This window comes from Gekko japonicus, unplaced genomic scaffold, assembly GCF_001447785.1.
Source record: "Gekko japonicus isolate JY-2015 unplaced genomic scaffold, Gekko_japonicus_V1.1 scaffold1076, whole genome shotgun sequence".
In the NCBI taxonomy this organism is placed as follows: Eukaryota; Metazoa; Chordata; class Lepidosauria; order Squamata; family Gekkonidae; genus Gekko; species Gekko japonicus.
The window spans coordinates 52942-68821 of NW_015162512.1; the positions used below are offsets into that span (position 1 = coordinate 52942).

Consider the following 15880-nt stretch of genomic DNA (forward strand, 5'->3'; position numbering starts at 1 on the left):
TGTTGTGTTGAGGGGAAGGGAGCTTGTAAGCTGCTCTCAGGTAGTGAAGGGTTAGGGTATAAATCCAATCTCCTCCTCTTCTTCTTATTTAAACACAGGCACAGCCAAAGGCTCTTCTAGCACGGGAGGGGATCCTTGGGAACACAGCTGCCAGCTGAAGATCTGGCCTGAGCTTCCGCTATCCTTCCTGCTACAGGCAGAGGTCATTTCAGGGGGGATCGCGGGGGATCGCAGTTCCCCCAGGTGAGGGGCGGGGCACACGATGAAGCCCTGCCCCCTGCTTCCGGCCGCCCCGCTTCCGGCCCTCATTCAGCCAGGAGGAGGCAGGAGAAGAGGGAGGGGAAATTTGCTTCCTCCCCGCCTCTCCCCACCCCTGCCTGCCTGGGGCCAGGGAGGGCCTTGGCGGGGCTTCCTCGCACTCCCGCCAGCCTTGCAGGTCCACCGCTGGGCTCCTGATGTCAGGGGGTGTGGCATATGCTAATGAGTTATGCTAATGAGTTCCCCTAGCTCTTTTTCTACGAAACAACCCCTGGCTACAGGTATTTAAACCTTGGCACGACCAGAGATGTAAGCTAAATGGCTCCCCATCTATAGCCCACAGTGAGCTGGCCAGTGGATCTAAGACCAGCCCAGGAATTGGGAGTTGTGGACAAACAGCAAAATAAGCCTCTTCCTGTAAGCTGCTTTAAGTTCCTGGTGGAAGCAAGAAACAGGAACAGAAGCACGTGCAAGCATAAACGGACAAAAGCACCCTATTTACCTGGTGAACTGGGGGAGCTGCCGGTAATTATCGGGGATATCCAAAGGCTTGTACATAAAGTGCCGGAGGTCCGGGGCGCCGACCATCGCCACGCTGTAGGACGGGCTCTTCAGGCCGCTCGAGAGCGCCTGCAGGTAGCTCTGAGTCCTCATGCCCTCCTCGATGCGCTTCTTGCAGTCCGAAACCGAGTAGAACGACTCCTTGTCGGTGGAGAGGAGAATGAGACAGACGGTGCAGTCCGCATCCAAGTAGGAAATGTACGCGTAAAAGTAACAGTCCGGGTTGAAGCGCGGCAAGCAGATAGGCGTCCAGATCTCCCCCGTTTGGAAGGCAGAGGTCGCCCCGATGAGGTTCAGCAACAGGTGCAAGTCCGTGGGCTCCAGCCGGCAATCGTCGATGACCGTCTTCTCCTGCACGGTGGTGACCAGCTGACTGCGGGCCACTAGAATGGAGAAGACCAAATTGGGAGTGATCGCCTTCTGGAGCAGAGAACCCAGGGAATCGCGCAGAGCGGGCTGGAGGGGCAGGCAGCGCACGGCCCCGAGCAGGAAGCAAGGGTCCGACTCCACCAGGTTCAAGAGGCGGTCGAGGATCTTTTCCGAGCCGGTCAGCAGGCGCCGGAGGTCGTAGTTCTTCTTCCGCTCGAAGATGCGAGTGATGCTGGCTTGGGTGAGCATGCTGATGATCTGGTAGTAGACGTACAGCAGTTCTTGCCGCAGCTGCTGCTCCGACTGCAGGGTGCTCGACACCGACACCAGCACCAGCGGGCCCTGCTGCACAAAGACCAGCTTGCGGTCGTCTGTGGCGGGAAGCAGCGAGGAAAAGACCTGTCAGCAGGTGTCGCACACCGAGATCCCCCCCAAACAATACAATCACGTTTTCCCCATTTATGCAAGCCCCTTTAATGATAAAGAACAAGGATGTGTTTACGACATGATTGTGCAGGGGGCATGGGGAGGGACGCCGGTACGGACTGAACTACCGACCTTCCACAGCCTGCAGTTCAGCGTCTTAACCACTTGAGCCACCGCAGCTCTGTTATAGCACCACCTTAACATCCACGGACACAACTGAAGTGCAGTCGCCTCTCAGAGAAGACACACTAAGTTGTGCCAACCATGTGCTGCCATCTGACTGATTAGATTTAAACTGTTGTCATTAACTGTTTTGTAAATTGGGTTCGAATGATTCGTTTGCTTACTGTTTTAATATTGTTGTTGCTACACCTGTTGTTGCCTGCCCTGAGCCCTGGTGTGCAGGGGAGGGAAAGCCAGAAGCCGAAGATAATAAATAATAAATAAATCTCAGATGCCCAAAAAGCTGCCAGAGAAGATTTGCAGTTGTCAAATAGCGAGGCTTAAAGTGTCCAGTGTTCAATTTGCCTAGGCTAGCAAAAAAAAAAAGTTATGCCAAAGGCACGGAAAAAGATGCACTTTTCTCTTGTTTGCATGACAACGCAGAATGGGACATTTCTTGGAACAGAAATCGTACCGCCTTGGCAAAAATACAGGGAGTGATGCCAAGCCCTGGTAAGAGGCCTAACAGAAAAGGACTTTGGATTTTAGACTGAACACAACGGAGTGCCTTGTAGCACCTTAAAGTCTAATGAATTTAACTGAGGCATAAGACTATGTTATTTCAGCTCCGACCGACTAACACGGCGATGCCTCTGGAATCTACGTTTTATACGGCCCTGACCTGAATGGCCCACAAACCGTGGAAGCTAAGCAGGTCGGCCCTGGTTCATATTTGGATGGGAGACTGCCAAGTGTAGGATCACGTTGCAGAGGTAGGCGATGACAAACCATCCCTGAACGTCTCTTGCCTTGAGAACCCTAAAGGTCACCATAAGTCAGCTGTGATTTGAGGTCACTTTCTACTACTATGACCAGGGGTCATTTCCTGCAGGAGCGCACAGGAGCGGAGCTCCAGCAGTAAAGAGCCCAGGGGGCGGGCATATGCAACAGGCCACACCCCCTACTCCCAGCAGCCAACAGTCAGAGCAAGAAGCAGCCAGGTAAGTTGCAAAGCCCCCGCCCCCCCAGTCCAAAACAGTCCAGTGGCACCTTTAAGACCAAGTTTTATTCAGGTACAAGCTCTCCCTCCTCTGTGAAGACAGATCTGCACGTTCCCCCCCCACCACCACAATAGCTAGCAATCCAAAACAGTCCAGTGGAGCCTGAGCAGTGGGTGTTGCCTTCTGCCACACTTCCGGTGATGTCAGGGGGTGTGGCATATGCAAATAAGTAATGCTAATGAGTTATGCTAATGAGCTCCTGCACCTCTTTTTCTACGAAATGACCCCTGACTATGACTATCTTGTTGCACACCCCAAAGGGACTAGGCATACAGGAACAACACATCCTAACCCCTCTATTTCTTAGACACGACTTCCAACGCTTAGATTTCAGGCTTTTCCTTCCTGGGGACAGCTGTCCTTAAGACCTTCCGCTTCCTTGCAGTTATGCATGAAAGCCTGTGGCTTCTGCTAGAGCAACCTAGAAATTTCAGTGCCAACACTTATTTTTATAAACTGTTCAGGCAACTCATCGCTCTTAAAACGGTAATCCCACCTTTCCTCTAAGAGGGAAAAACCCAGGATACTCTAAAATATTGTAGAAGATGACATATTATACAAGGGCCGTGTGGTTAAAGACATTTTTAATAGGATTACCAGATATCCTATTTTTAGAGAACATGGCCTCTCTCTCTTTTTTTGGTGTCTCTCCTCTTCTGGGCTCTTTAAAAAAAAAAACAGATGAAAATTACATCTTTTGGGGCTGGAAGGTTGGGAATACTCCTAGTTAGTAGCAATTATCACAGCTTAAATCGTAGTGTTATTAAATGAGATTCAAAATGAGATTTCTCACAGTGATCACTTGTTTGAAATAGTCAGTTGGGAAATATGTCCTCTTTCTTGCTTTCCAAAATGTGGCAACCCTATTTTTAATGAAAATGTTGAACCTAAGTAATCCAAATTCTGCTGCGTGTGGAAGTTACTCAAACGTGCATAGCTATTTTTGTACTATTTGCTGTTTTACTGTGTTGAATAACTGTATTCTGGCAAGAAAAATTATTTTGCAGCTTGAGACGTGATGGCCTGGAGAAAAAAAAAAACTGGGGGTGGGTTGAAATCAACACATCCCTCCCTGTAGCCACGTCTTCCATGATTCCACTGGGAAATTTCGGAGATCAGTGAAAATGCGTACGTACTCTCTCTTTTGGAATGAGTGAATCATTTCTTACTAAGACAAAGATTTACTCAAACGTACAGCATGAAAAATGGCATTTTGGTGTAGTGTAGAAAGCCAGTTTGGTGTAGTGGTCAGAAGCACGGACTCTAATCGGGGAGAACTAGATTTGATTCCCCAATCCTCCACATGCAGCTGCTGGTGTGACCTTGGGTCAGTTACAAGTTCTTTCAGAGCTGTTCTCTCACAAGCAGTCCTCAAAAGAGCTCTCTCAGCCCCACCTACCTCACAGGGTGTCTGTTGTGGGGAGGGGAAGGGAAAGGAGATTGTAAGCCACTCTGAGACTCTTTTGGGTAGTAAAGGGTGGGGCATAAATCCAATCTCTTCTTCTTCTCCTTCATTTAAGACAAATCACCAGCATTAGAGAACAATTCTTGTGCATACTGTAGACACAAGCATGCCTGAAAATGTGCTGTGTTTTCTTGAAGCCTGAACAATTTTGACAACTATTTATATGCTATAATGCGCTTGACCACAATACATTATTAAAAATGCAATGTTTTCAACATTATTAAATTTAACGTAATGGCCAAAAATTCTGGTATCCTGTATAGGAATGCTGGCTGTCCAAGTAATACTGTAAATCAGTTTCTCAATTAAAAAATTTCCCTACTTCTCCGATGACAAAAATCATGACGAATGTGCTAAGGAAGCACAGGGTAGAAACCCTTAAATTCAATAACTATGTCAAATAAATTAAATATATGCTATAAATTACGCATGTTGCACGGTTAACCACTAAATAAAATTGACAGGAAAGCAGCTTGTATGTGCATTTCAATTTCCCCCCAATATTTCAATTTTCCCACACACAAAAAAGATTTTTGTCCATGGCTCAAAATTTCCAGAAATTTAACACCTAAACCTGCAATTCATCACCAAGCATTACCCTCACACTTTCAAACACATCTCCACAACTGCAGGTTCTAGTAGTTTGCTTTAAATGAAAGATGTGATTCTCCAAACAATAGATTTTGCAGCTTTTCCACTTTTCTACTGTTGTATGGAAATCACAACCAATGTTCCCTCTAAGCTGTGGAGTTTTGTGAGCAAAAATTCTACTTTGTGAGCTACTGGCATTAAAGTTGTGAGCGAGCAATTTGGCTGCTGCCTAAATTAGTTTGCTCTGGAGCCATTCTTCCTGAGCTGAGACAAAAATGTGTGCGCTAGAGGCTAAAAAACAGTGAGCTAGCTCACACTAACTCAGCTTAGAGGGAACACTGATCACAACATACACACAGTCCTTAGTGTAGCCCACCTCATGGCTTCATCTATTACAGGTCAGTTGTTGCCATAACTGACAAAAAAACCCCTTTCTCTAAGGCCCAAGAGTCCCAACACATTTATACACGCTACACTGCTAACCATCAATGGAAAATGCAAATGTCTAAGATGGTTAGGCATCGTTCATGGCCTGGAGAATTAGCCCAATTTAAAAGGCAGCTGAGAAATATATAAAAATGAATGATTACAGGGCATAATGCTTGAAGAAAAAAAGGTTCGGCCACGTGCAATCCCCACCACCCTGGCCCGTTCCCCAATCTTTCTACCTACCCGAATAGATGGACCGGATGGAGTTATCCCCGCTCTGGATGAACGACACCAATGCCATCATGACACCCATGGTTGAACTGAGGGCTTCCTCATTGCCGTAACGGGAATAAATGGGCTTGCCAGCTTCACTCAAGACAAAGATGTGCTTCCTGTGCGCTCGCCAACTCTCAGCTGTCACGTCCTCATCCCGGTGCGTGGGGGGGCGCGGTTGGACCGCCACCTCCTCCTCCCCCGGGGGACCGCCATCCATCACCATGGGCCGGCTGAACTCGCTGGAGTCCTCCAAAGTGTTGTCCGTGGAGGCCGAATCCGACAAGTCCTTCTCACTAGATTCCTCCCGGGTTTCAGTTAATTCCTCCTGCACGTCCCCTTTGCCACCTGCCACGCTCAAGGGTCCATTATTCTGGGCCCCAGGTAACTCCACTTGCTCATCCAAGGCAACACTGGGCTCATCTTCTCCTGGAAAAAAAGTATATATATATATATACACACACACACACACATTAAAAAACAAAAAGATTGCCAAGTGCATGAAACAACGCAAGACTCTTTAGCTAATCATTAGCCACCACAAGCCACAAGGAAACTCAAGAGCTAAATATGTTCCTCTGCTTCCTCCACTTCCATTAACTATTTGGGAAATTATTTCACTGGAGGAGGACTCAATTATTAAAGCTTCCATTACTTAAGCTGGACTCCAAGTCCAGTAGCACCTCAGAGACCGATAAGATTTTGGGGGCTTGCAGACCAACATGGCTACCCTCCGAAATGTTACTCAAAGGCTGCGTTCACGCACACGAAATAATGCACATTCAATCAACTTGCAATCAACTTGCAATCTACTGGACCTCCTAAGAACATAAGAGATGCCAATGTTGGATCAGGCCAAAGGCCCATCCAGTCCAACACTCTGTGTCACACAGTGGCCAGAAATACCAGGTGCCATCAGGAGGTCCACCAGTGGGGCCAGGACATAAGAAGCCCTCCCACTGTTGACCCCCCCCCCAAGCACCAAGAAGACAGAGCACCACTTGTCCCGGAGTCCCTATCTATACCTTGTGGCTAATAGCCACTGATGGACCTCTGCTCCATATGCCTATCTAATTCCCTTTTGAAGCCGTCCATGCTTGTAGCCGCCACCACTTCCTGATGGCACCTGGTATTTTTGGCCACTGTGTGACAGAGTGTTGGACTAGATAGGCCACTGGCCTGATTCAACATTGGCTTCTCTTATGTTCTTACTCTGGCGATCCCTGGCAAGTGGATTTTGCCATTTATACAGTAAAATCCATTTGCAAAGTGCACTGAACATGTGTTATTATTCCACACGTGTGAAAACACCTTTTAGTCATCAGCTCTCAAGGTGTACCTCACTAACCCCAAAGCCAATGCAAACCTCCTGCTGTGAAATAATAACAGTGCGATATTCTTTGATGCTCACGAGTCTTTCCCGGAACAGCTATGAGAAGCCACCTCTTTCTTCCAAACCTCTAGTCCTAAAGATAACTTTTTCTGAAGCATGGGGCTGAGCCCCCTAACTTCCCTTAAATAGTCTAATAAATAAATAAAATAAGGAGCTGCGGTGGCTCAAGTGGTTAAGACGCTGAACTGCAGGCTGTGGAAGGTCGGTAGTTCAGCAGTTCAAGACCCGAGTTGCCGCATGACGGAGTGAGCTCCCGTCTCTAGTTCCAGCTCCTGCCAACCTAGCAGTTCGAAAGCAAGAGATTGCAAGTAGATAAATAGGTACCGCTTCGGTGGGAAGGTAACAGCGTTCCGTGCGCCTTGGGGTTTAGTCATGCCGGCCACATGACCACGGAAACATCTTCGGACAGCGCTGGCTCTTTGGCTTGGAAACGGAGATGAGCACCGCAACCCTAGAATCGGACTCGACGGGCTTTCGAGCAAGGGAGACCTTTACGTTTACTTATATACCCAGGCTAATCCAATCTCAACAGACCCCAGAAGCTAAGTAGGGTCAGCCCTCTTTAGTACTTGGATGGGAGGCCACCAAGGAACTCCAGGGCTGTCACACAGAGACAGGCAATGGCAAACCACCTGTGAACGTTCCTCGACTTGAAAACCCCATGGGGTCACCATGTCAGCTGTGACTGGACGGCAAAATAGAACGTATACCTCTTGTTCTCACATACTTCCCATTATCTTTGCCTCTTCAACGCTCCCTTGAGTAGTGAAGAAGAAAAAGAACAGGAGGAAGAGGAAGAGGAGGAGGAGGAGATTGAATTTATACCCCAACCTTCACTCGGAGTCTCAGAGCGGCTGACAAACGCCTTTCCCTCCCCCTCCCCACAACAGACACCCTGTGAGGTGGGTGGGGCTGAGAGAGCTCTGAGAGAACTGCCCTTTCAAGGACAGCTCTGACAGAACTACGGCTTGCCCAAGGTCATCCAGCAGCTGCAAGTGGAGGAGTGAGGGAATCAAACCATCCTACCACCGAGGTAGTATGTCGTCGGCTGCCCTACGAAAGTGGGGCAGGTATGCCTAGGCAGAAGTCATAGACAGCATAGCGGGACGCTACTGAGATAGCTGGCCACCAAAGCTGGATGGTTATTCCAATCTTGGCTGAATGATACAGCACCGCGTTATAGGATGGGTTTTTTGGGTTAAATATTGTATTTTGTTGTATGTTTTATTGTATTTTAGATTCCGGCTTTGCCGCCTGTGAACCGCCCTGAGCCTTTGGGAGGGCGGTATAGAAATCCAATCTCTCCTTATGTATAATTGAATAGTGGGTGCCAAAGTTCTAATTCTAAAATGCACTCCCCTTAGTGTATGGCTGATGGCACTGCTCCTCAGCATATATCACCACCAATCAGAAGGCAAAGCCCGGGTCCCGCCCACGCCACAACTGCTGCGACAACCTGGTCTTTTGCATATGGAAGCTGATTGGACTTCAGTCCATTCCACACCTCAAACTCCCCCCCCCCACAAGGCAGTTGTTGGAATTTTCAGTTGCATAACATACCTCATAGGGGAGAGGAGAAGGGGTAACAATGGTTACCACTCTCCAGGTGAGGGCTACAGATAAATCAAACATACAAATGCTCTTCAGGTAGCAGAGATCAGTCCCTCTGGAGAAAACAGTGGACTCTGTCATTAAACCCTGCTGAGGTCGCCACAGGAAACTGACACTGTTTGCCCAAAGCCAGAGCACTCTCCCAGAGCCTCTTTCTAGATCCCGTTGTATTTATTTCCGCAACGGGCATTATTTCTAGTAAATAAATAAATAAATAAATAAATAAACCCGGTTCTCCCAGATTAGAGTCCGCGCACTTAACCACCAAACTGGCTTAGACAAAATGCTGGGAGCAAAGCCTTTTTTAAAACTTAAGTCAATCTGTAAAGTATCGTATCCATTGGGGCTGTGATGGGCATCCATAACTCTCTCCTTGCTTCCCCCCCCCCCCAGGAAAACAGACCACAGAATTAAAAGGGCCCATTCTCACAACGCGCAACTCCTGTAATTTATTTTTTCAGTTTATACCCCACCCTACTCCGCCAAAGTATCAAAACGCCCCAGAGGAAGGGAACGAGATCCATAGATCATTATTCCATCTTCACCTGGCCCTGGATGAGGGAACATCAATGCTTCCCTGGAGCAGACGATGCTGAACAGTTCAAATATGCCATCTCTGAAATTTCATGTAGAACACCTAGAGCACTTTAGTCAGTAACTCGTTATGAATGTTTTGTACTGTTGGATTTTAAATGGTTTTAATTATGTTTTATATTGGCGTTTGCCCCTATGTAAGCCGCCCTGAGCCCGCATTGCGGGGAGGGCGGGGTATAAATTGAATTAAATAAATAAATAAATAGATGCTTCCAAGCCACTCACCTGTGTCCATAGAACCCGGGCTAATCTTCTGCTCAGGTAGATCCACCCCATCCTGCGGGAGGTCCATCCCTCCCTTAGGGGGTAACCCAGGGTCTTCTGCCTCCATCTCTACATCTCGGAGGGAACCTGCAAAGGCAAAAGGCAAGCATGAGAAAACGGTGTTTATTTTTTTTTAATTAAGAAAGCAGGATATAGATGCTGTGCCACCCACTCACCAGACCCAATGCCTGTTGTCAAACCAGAATTTAGTCCACTGATCCTAACACGCCTTAAGACCCTTACACTCAACGGTAAGCAGGGCAAATAACCTAATGCTCCATTTCAGAAGCTGAAAGCGCTATTGCGGGGGGGGGGGGACAAGGGGCCCAGCCAGTTTCTAGCCCTCCAGTGGCGGCCGGGGGAGAGGGGGGAGCTTTTACAGAACGCACAACAGACTCGCCTACTCTCTGAGCTTTAATCTCGGTCACATGCCCAGGCAGGGATGCCTCAGAGGAGACAGCAGGAAATGCCCTGGTTACTAATCACGATCACACTCTCTTCCACACCCACACAGCTTAGTCCCAAGAGGATGAAACTAGAAAAATGGGCTGTCCCTGGGATCTTTAGAGGGAGGGGCCTAAGGCAGGATGCTCTCTGCTTTTAAGTTGGGACACAACAGCGGCAACCAGCACACCTTTCCCTGTGCACGCATGTTTTGAAAGGGGATGGGGTGTGACTGTAAGATCAGATGCAACGGACGATAGGGCTCTTTAACAGTTGTCAGGCGAAGTTCATCAGTCAGTGGCAAGTAAACTGTGCCTTCTTCTGCACAGCTGTTAAGGCACGACGGCCGTGTCTTCACTTTGCCTCTAGTCACAGTACAGCAGGGCGAAGGAAGGAGGCAGGCTGACATAATAAAAAGTAGTTAAGCGAGCTCCATGTCGCAGGCTAAGTTTCACGTGTGATTCATTTCTGAAGAGGCTGGCAACTGTTGATCCGAGGGGGGGAGCAGATGTAACGTTGTTAGAGCAGCGGGGACGATTTGGAAGCACTGGCACTGTGATCAGTCCAAGGGCAACTTTTCTCTCTAAGGCCGAAGTCCTGCAAGCCTGCTGCCACAGAAGCAGGCTAAGCACAGCAGCGATTGGCTGGCACCCATGCCGTCACCAACCTGTCACACAAACACCGTGCCGACAGGACATCTGCACTTTTAAAAGGTTTTCTTTTAAAAAACAGATGAGTGGAATGCAAGACTTTTTTTTTTAAGGACCTGAAACATGTTGGGAGAGGCAAGACTCTTGGCCAGCATTTGATCCACTGCTACACTCTTCTAAACTTCAGTTACAAAGCCAGGAAGAACCTTAAGCACCCGACACTGCTCAGGGACCATCACCAACTCTATTTTTTCTACTATAACTGTTTCTACTCATTTGATCATGTAAACAGCCACTTGCCTGGCTGTCTTTGTTAAGTCAGAAATGCTTCCAGGGGACCAGGCAGGGAAACGTCTGATAAACAGAGATGACAGGCGATGTGCCACACAGAAGTTAAGCCATCCATGTGTCACAAATCACTAAAATTAGTATACCTGGAAAGACGGTCTTGTAAAATCACATGAGGGCTAGTAACTTTTTCAAGCTTATTTAAAAAGCTGATTTACAAGATCCAGGTTTACTAGACCTGGATAGCCCAGGCCAGTCCGATCTCATCAGATCTCAGAAGCTAAGCACTGTTTGGAGTCCCGTTGCCAGAGCGACGCGTAGCGTCACATCCTGGCGACGGCAGGTGCACTGCATATCGCCGTCCCCCGCGGCAGGGATCCTGTAAAGAGCTGCAGATCCCCCGCCGACATTTGGTAAACCTAAACCACCTCTGAACATCTCTCGCCTTGAAAACCTTATGGAGTCACCACGAGTTGACTACAATTTGACAGCCCAACCAAAAAGCTTCAGTACTTTTAAATTTCCTTTTCCCCTTTCCTGTTGTGATGCCAGCCAAGCAGCTGCCTAGGCACCTGCCTATCTGTGGCAGGGCTGCATTTTAGAATTGCTGAAGCCATCTCTGAAGACTGGCGGTCCGCTTTATGCTCCTCAAGCCAGAAGGATGTTCCATGGGCTACCAATTACATCCAAGATCATTTCGCAAGCTGTCCCTTGCACCTATTTATTTTGTTTGTATCCCGCCCTCCCCACCATGGCGGGCTCAGGGCGGCTTACAGAATATATATGCATCTATTAAAACAACAAGATATGTTAAAACACAGAAAACTGAGTTAAAATCCCAACATATAAAATTTAGGTATTCAGGAACATAAGCATCAATAAACAAAGTATTAATAAAAGATGGCAGCGTCCTCTCAGCATCCAGCATCTCTCAGCAACTTCCGCAATAATCTGGGTTCTTGCCTGACTGTTAGTTATTGAGTTAGTACTGATGTCGGGGCCAGGGCCACGAGGTTGAAAGGTGGCTCCTAATCAAAAGCCTGGTGGAAGAGCTCCATTTCACAGGCCCTGTGGAACTGCATTAACAGAAGCATTGTGTCCTGATCACGGGAGGTGGTCGTTCCGCTCTATTCTGCGATGGTCAGGCCTCACCTGGAGGACTGTGTCCAGTTTTGGGCACCACATTTTAGGAAGGATGTTGACAAGCTCGAGTGTGTCCAGAAGAGGGCAACCAGGATGGTGAGAGAGTTGGAATCCATGTCTTATGAGGAAAGGCTGAAAGAGTTGGCTATGTTTAGCCTGGGAAAGAGAAGACTTAGAGGGGACATGATTGCAGTCTTCAAGTATCTGAAGGGCTGTCATGTAGAAGATGGAGCAGATCTATTCTCTCTTGCTCCGGATTGCAAGACTAGATCCAATGGGTGGAAATTACAAGGGAGTCGTTACCAGCTAAATATCAGGAGAAACTTCCTAACTGTAAGAGTGGTTGAGCAGTGGAACAGTCTGCCTCAGGAGGTGGGGGATGCTCCTTCGCTGGACATTTTCAAGCGGAGGCTGGATGACCATCTTTCGGGTATGTTGTAGGGCTATCTTTCGGCTACGCTCCTGCAGAGTGCAGGGGGTTGGACTAGATGACCTGCACGGTCCCTTCCAACTCTAACATTCTATGATTCTAAGGTCCCGCAGGGCCCTGATGTCATCCAGGAGCTCATTCCACCAGTAAGTCTCCCCCAGCAGTAAATGGCTACAACACAATCCTGCCTGTTGCTCTTAAGCCTTGACGTTCCAGAGAAAAGTACCCCGCCCCCAAATGATATTAGAAGGCTATTCCTGGACCAAGTTTCTTATTGCTGACAACCACAAGACTGCTTGAAGTCAAGTTGTAGAGTAGGAAGAAGATGGCTGTCACAAAAGCAAAGTTTAAGAACTTATTTATTGGATGCATAGAATCTTTTTTATCTTTTCTTTTCCACGCTGATGTTCATTCCTGTCAGTAGCACACAGATGAACAAGCCAAAAAAAAAATCAATTGGCAGTACGTTCAGTTCTTATAGCACAAGGGAAAGCATTACCACGACTCACAGTGGTAAGCAATGATTCCCATAGACATACCAAGCGACATTCTGTCATCCTGGGTACGAACTCCAGGAAGGGCAGCTTCAGGCAAAACGTCTTTCCCAACAAGAAATCACTAAGCAAGAGGAGTCAAGCCAAACAACTCTTACCACCCTTCCAGCAAGCTTGTGTACAAAGGTAAAGGTTCCCTTGCTCGAAAGCCAGTCGAATCCGACTCTAGGGATGCGGTGCTCATCTCCGTTTCCAAGCCGAAGAGCCAGCGCTGTCCGAAGACGTTTCCGTGGTCATGTGGCCGGCATGACTAAACACCGAGGCGCACGGAACGCTGTTACCTTCCCGCCAAAGTGGTACCTATTTATCTACTTGCAATTTCTTGCCTTCGAACTGCTAGGTTGGCAGGAGCTGGAACTAGAGACGGGAGCTCACTCCATCATGCGGCACCCAGGTCTCGAACTGCTGAACTACCGACCTTCCACAGCCTGCAGTTCAGCGTCTTAACCACTTGAGCCACCGCAGCTCCCAAGCTTGTGTAGATTGAGGCAAAAATCATATATATCTTTTTCAGAACCTAATGCCACTCGACACTCACAAGTCCCAGAGAAGACTGTTCAAAACTCCCTTGAACGGCATGAAGAACAATTCAACAGTGGGCAAGCAGCTTTACCGGTTAAGAACATAAGAGAAGCATGTTGGGTCAGGCTAATGGCCCATCCAGTTCAACACTCTGTGTCACACAGTGAGCAAAACCCAGGTGCCACTGGGAGGTCCACCCCCTGACAGACAGCAGAGGACTGACATATGGTATACCATCAAACTTACTTTTCGTACACATGCGTCCATTCTGATACAAAATGCCACACATGTTCCATAACACAGCAGTGACTGGGCCCGTGTAGTATTTTCCCATGCCAATACAATGCCATGCTTCAACATCTCTCTCCCACAAAACAAAAAAGCCAACCATACACAGCCATCACCAATTGACAAATTACTTCTGTTGACTAACTTAAAGTCACATTTACACACATTGGGGGATAACCCCTGGTCTTCAGCCCATGGAGCAGGACCCTCAGGTGGGTCACAGGGCCACACCTGTTGAGTGGCAAGCCTCTATATTGGCCCTACTAGCAGTACTACTGCACATGCACAGCAATAGAGGATGATACACCTGCTTCTCCTTGCATGTGCAGAAAGCGAAGTCATAGGACAAGAGACCACTCAGCGCTGCAGAGAATTCCTTTTCAGCATAACCAGGGCTCCACCTCTTCCTGTCACATGGCACTGATGTCACCTGTGATGCCATGCTGACACCTGATGATGTGGGTTCTGGGTCTAGAACAGCAAAAGGTCTTTTCCTGAATACCAGTCAGAGGACCCAAATGGAAGTTACTGAACCGACACATCCTAGTAGCTCACAAAGCACAGAGTAGCAGCTGCATCCGGGCTACAGTCAATTCTACTTTTAACTTCCAAGAACAGACCTGTTCTTACTCAACACCTCTCCCCTCTCGGAACCTGGGATGCAATCAACCAATGCTATTGTTTGACATCAAGTTTCAGGCCTGCCAAAAAGGAAAGCATTTCTTCACCCAACTCCCTCATCGTTCCATCCGTCACGTCCACCACTGAAAGATTCTCCATTGACAGCAGTCAAACCCCAACACTCCACTCTTCCACCAAGAGCAATCTTCCTTACTCCATGGAGTAGCCTGTGCCAGCCCACTGCAGCCAAAGTGAACATGAACCGGATGGAACCTTACAGACTAACACTTTATTTAAACATAAACTCTGTTTTAACATATGCCAGGAGGATTTTGTACCAAATGGGTATTCCCTTAGTCAACAGAAAAGCAGGATCAAGATCTAAGGTCCTCTCCTCCATCCCCAGCAAGTAGCCCTTTAACTTTCTAAGCAGTCCAATCCATAAGGTACATTTTACCAGCCGCTAAATAAAACAGGAATCCTCGCTGGCACCGTCAAGACAACTTCAGTCTCTAAAAGGCGCTGCGGGACTGCTGATCTTTAAGGCGTTCCTGGATTCCTGCTTCATTTTGCTGCTACAGACAGAGCTACCCATCTGGAATACTTATCACGGGCTGGGGTGTTTTTTTTTTGCCACGATGACTAAATTCAATTTCCATGCTGCAGAGGAAACACACCCGATGCTCGGGGCAAACAAGGGGAAGGCCGTGCTCCCGACAGCACCCACCTGGCCGCTGCGGGAAACAGAAATGCGGGATGAAGCAAACCCGCGTCGGGCCCAGGAAGGCAATTCACACGTTCTTTGTAGTCCCGCGTGAATCCTAGCCCAGCCCGAAAGAAAACACCTGAGGCCAGGTAAGAAGAGACGTTCCCCCCCGCTTGCTAACTGCCCGTCTTTTCGGGGGGGGGTCCCCGATGTTCCCGCCCACTCCTCCCTCCAGGTCCCCGCGTCGGTCCCTCTCCCACCTTCGGCACGGAAGCTCCTCGCCTCCGCATCGCAGCGCCGACTCCTCCAGACACACTTCCTGACCCGAAGTGGCAGGGGGTGAGTCCCAAAGGAAAACGGACACGCGCTTTATCCAATCCCAGAGCGAGCGGCGACGAGGGAGGCGTGGTTCGGGCCGCACGGAACGCGAATAGCGGCGCGCCCAGCTGGAGCGTTGGAGCCGACAGCCAATAGCCTTCCTCGCTGGATCGTAACGTAAATTAAAAGAAGAAGGGGAAAAAGCCGGGGGAGAGCAACGGCAGGATTGGGCGAATCAGAATGCAAGAGGCGGGACAAACAGGCCCGGCTGAAAACGTCACGCATCAATCAATGTGAAGGAAGGGCGGGAGTCTTCGGAAGTCCGGCCAATCATTGAAAAGGATTTTTCCGCCCCGGGTACCAATCAGAGGGCATGAATGGCTTCGGGAAGCCAACAGGTGGGTGAAGCTAGGGCTATGACGTCATCGCTCGTCCGTAGAATAAAATCCGAGTGACATC

The 15880-nt window shown here is 48.6% G+C and overlaps 1 protein-coding gene across 1 annotated transcript in view; it reads right to left on the reverse strand.

Moving 5' to 3' along the window:
* MON1B (MON1 homolog B, secretory trafficking associated) overlaps positions 1–15434 on the reverse strand; it is a 28073-nt gene extending 12639 nt beyond the window's left edge. Inside the window, exons 1-4 of the mRNA XM_015406177.1 lie at positions 15364–15434; positions 9419–9544; positions 5566–6024; positions 761–1559 (exon numbers count right to left, since the gene is read on the reverse strand). Of these exons, the coding sequence (XP_015261663.1) occupies positions 761–1559; positions 5566–6024; positions 9419–9524 (1364 nt within the window). The 5' untranslated portion in view covers positions 9525–9544; positions 15364–15434. The remainder of the gene's footprint in view (positions 1–760; positions 1560–5565; positions 6025–9418; positions 9545–15363) is intronic.
* Between the last annotated feature and the right edge of the window lie 446 nt (positions 15435–15880).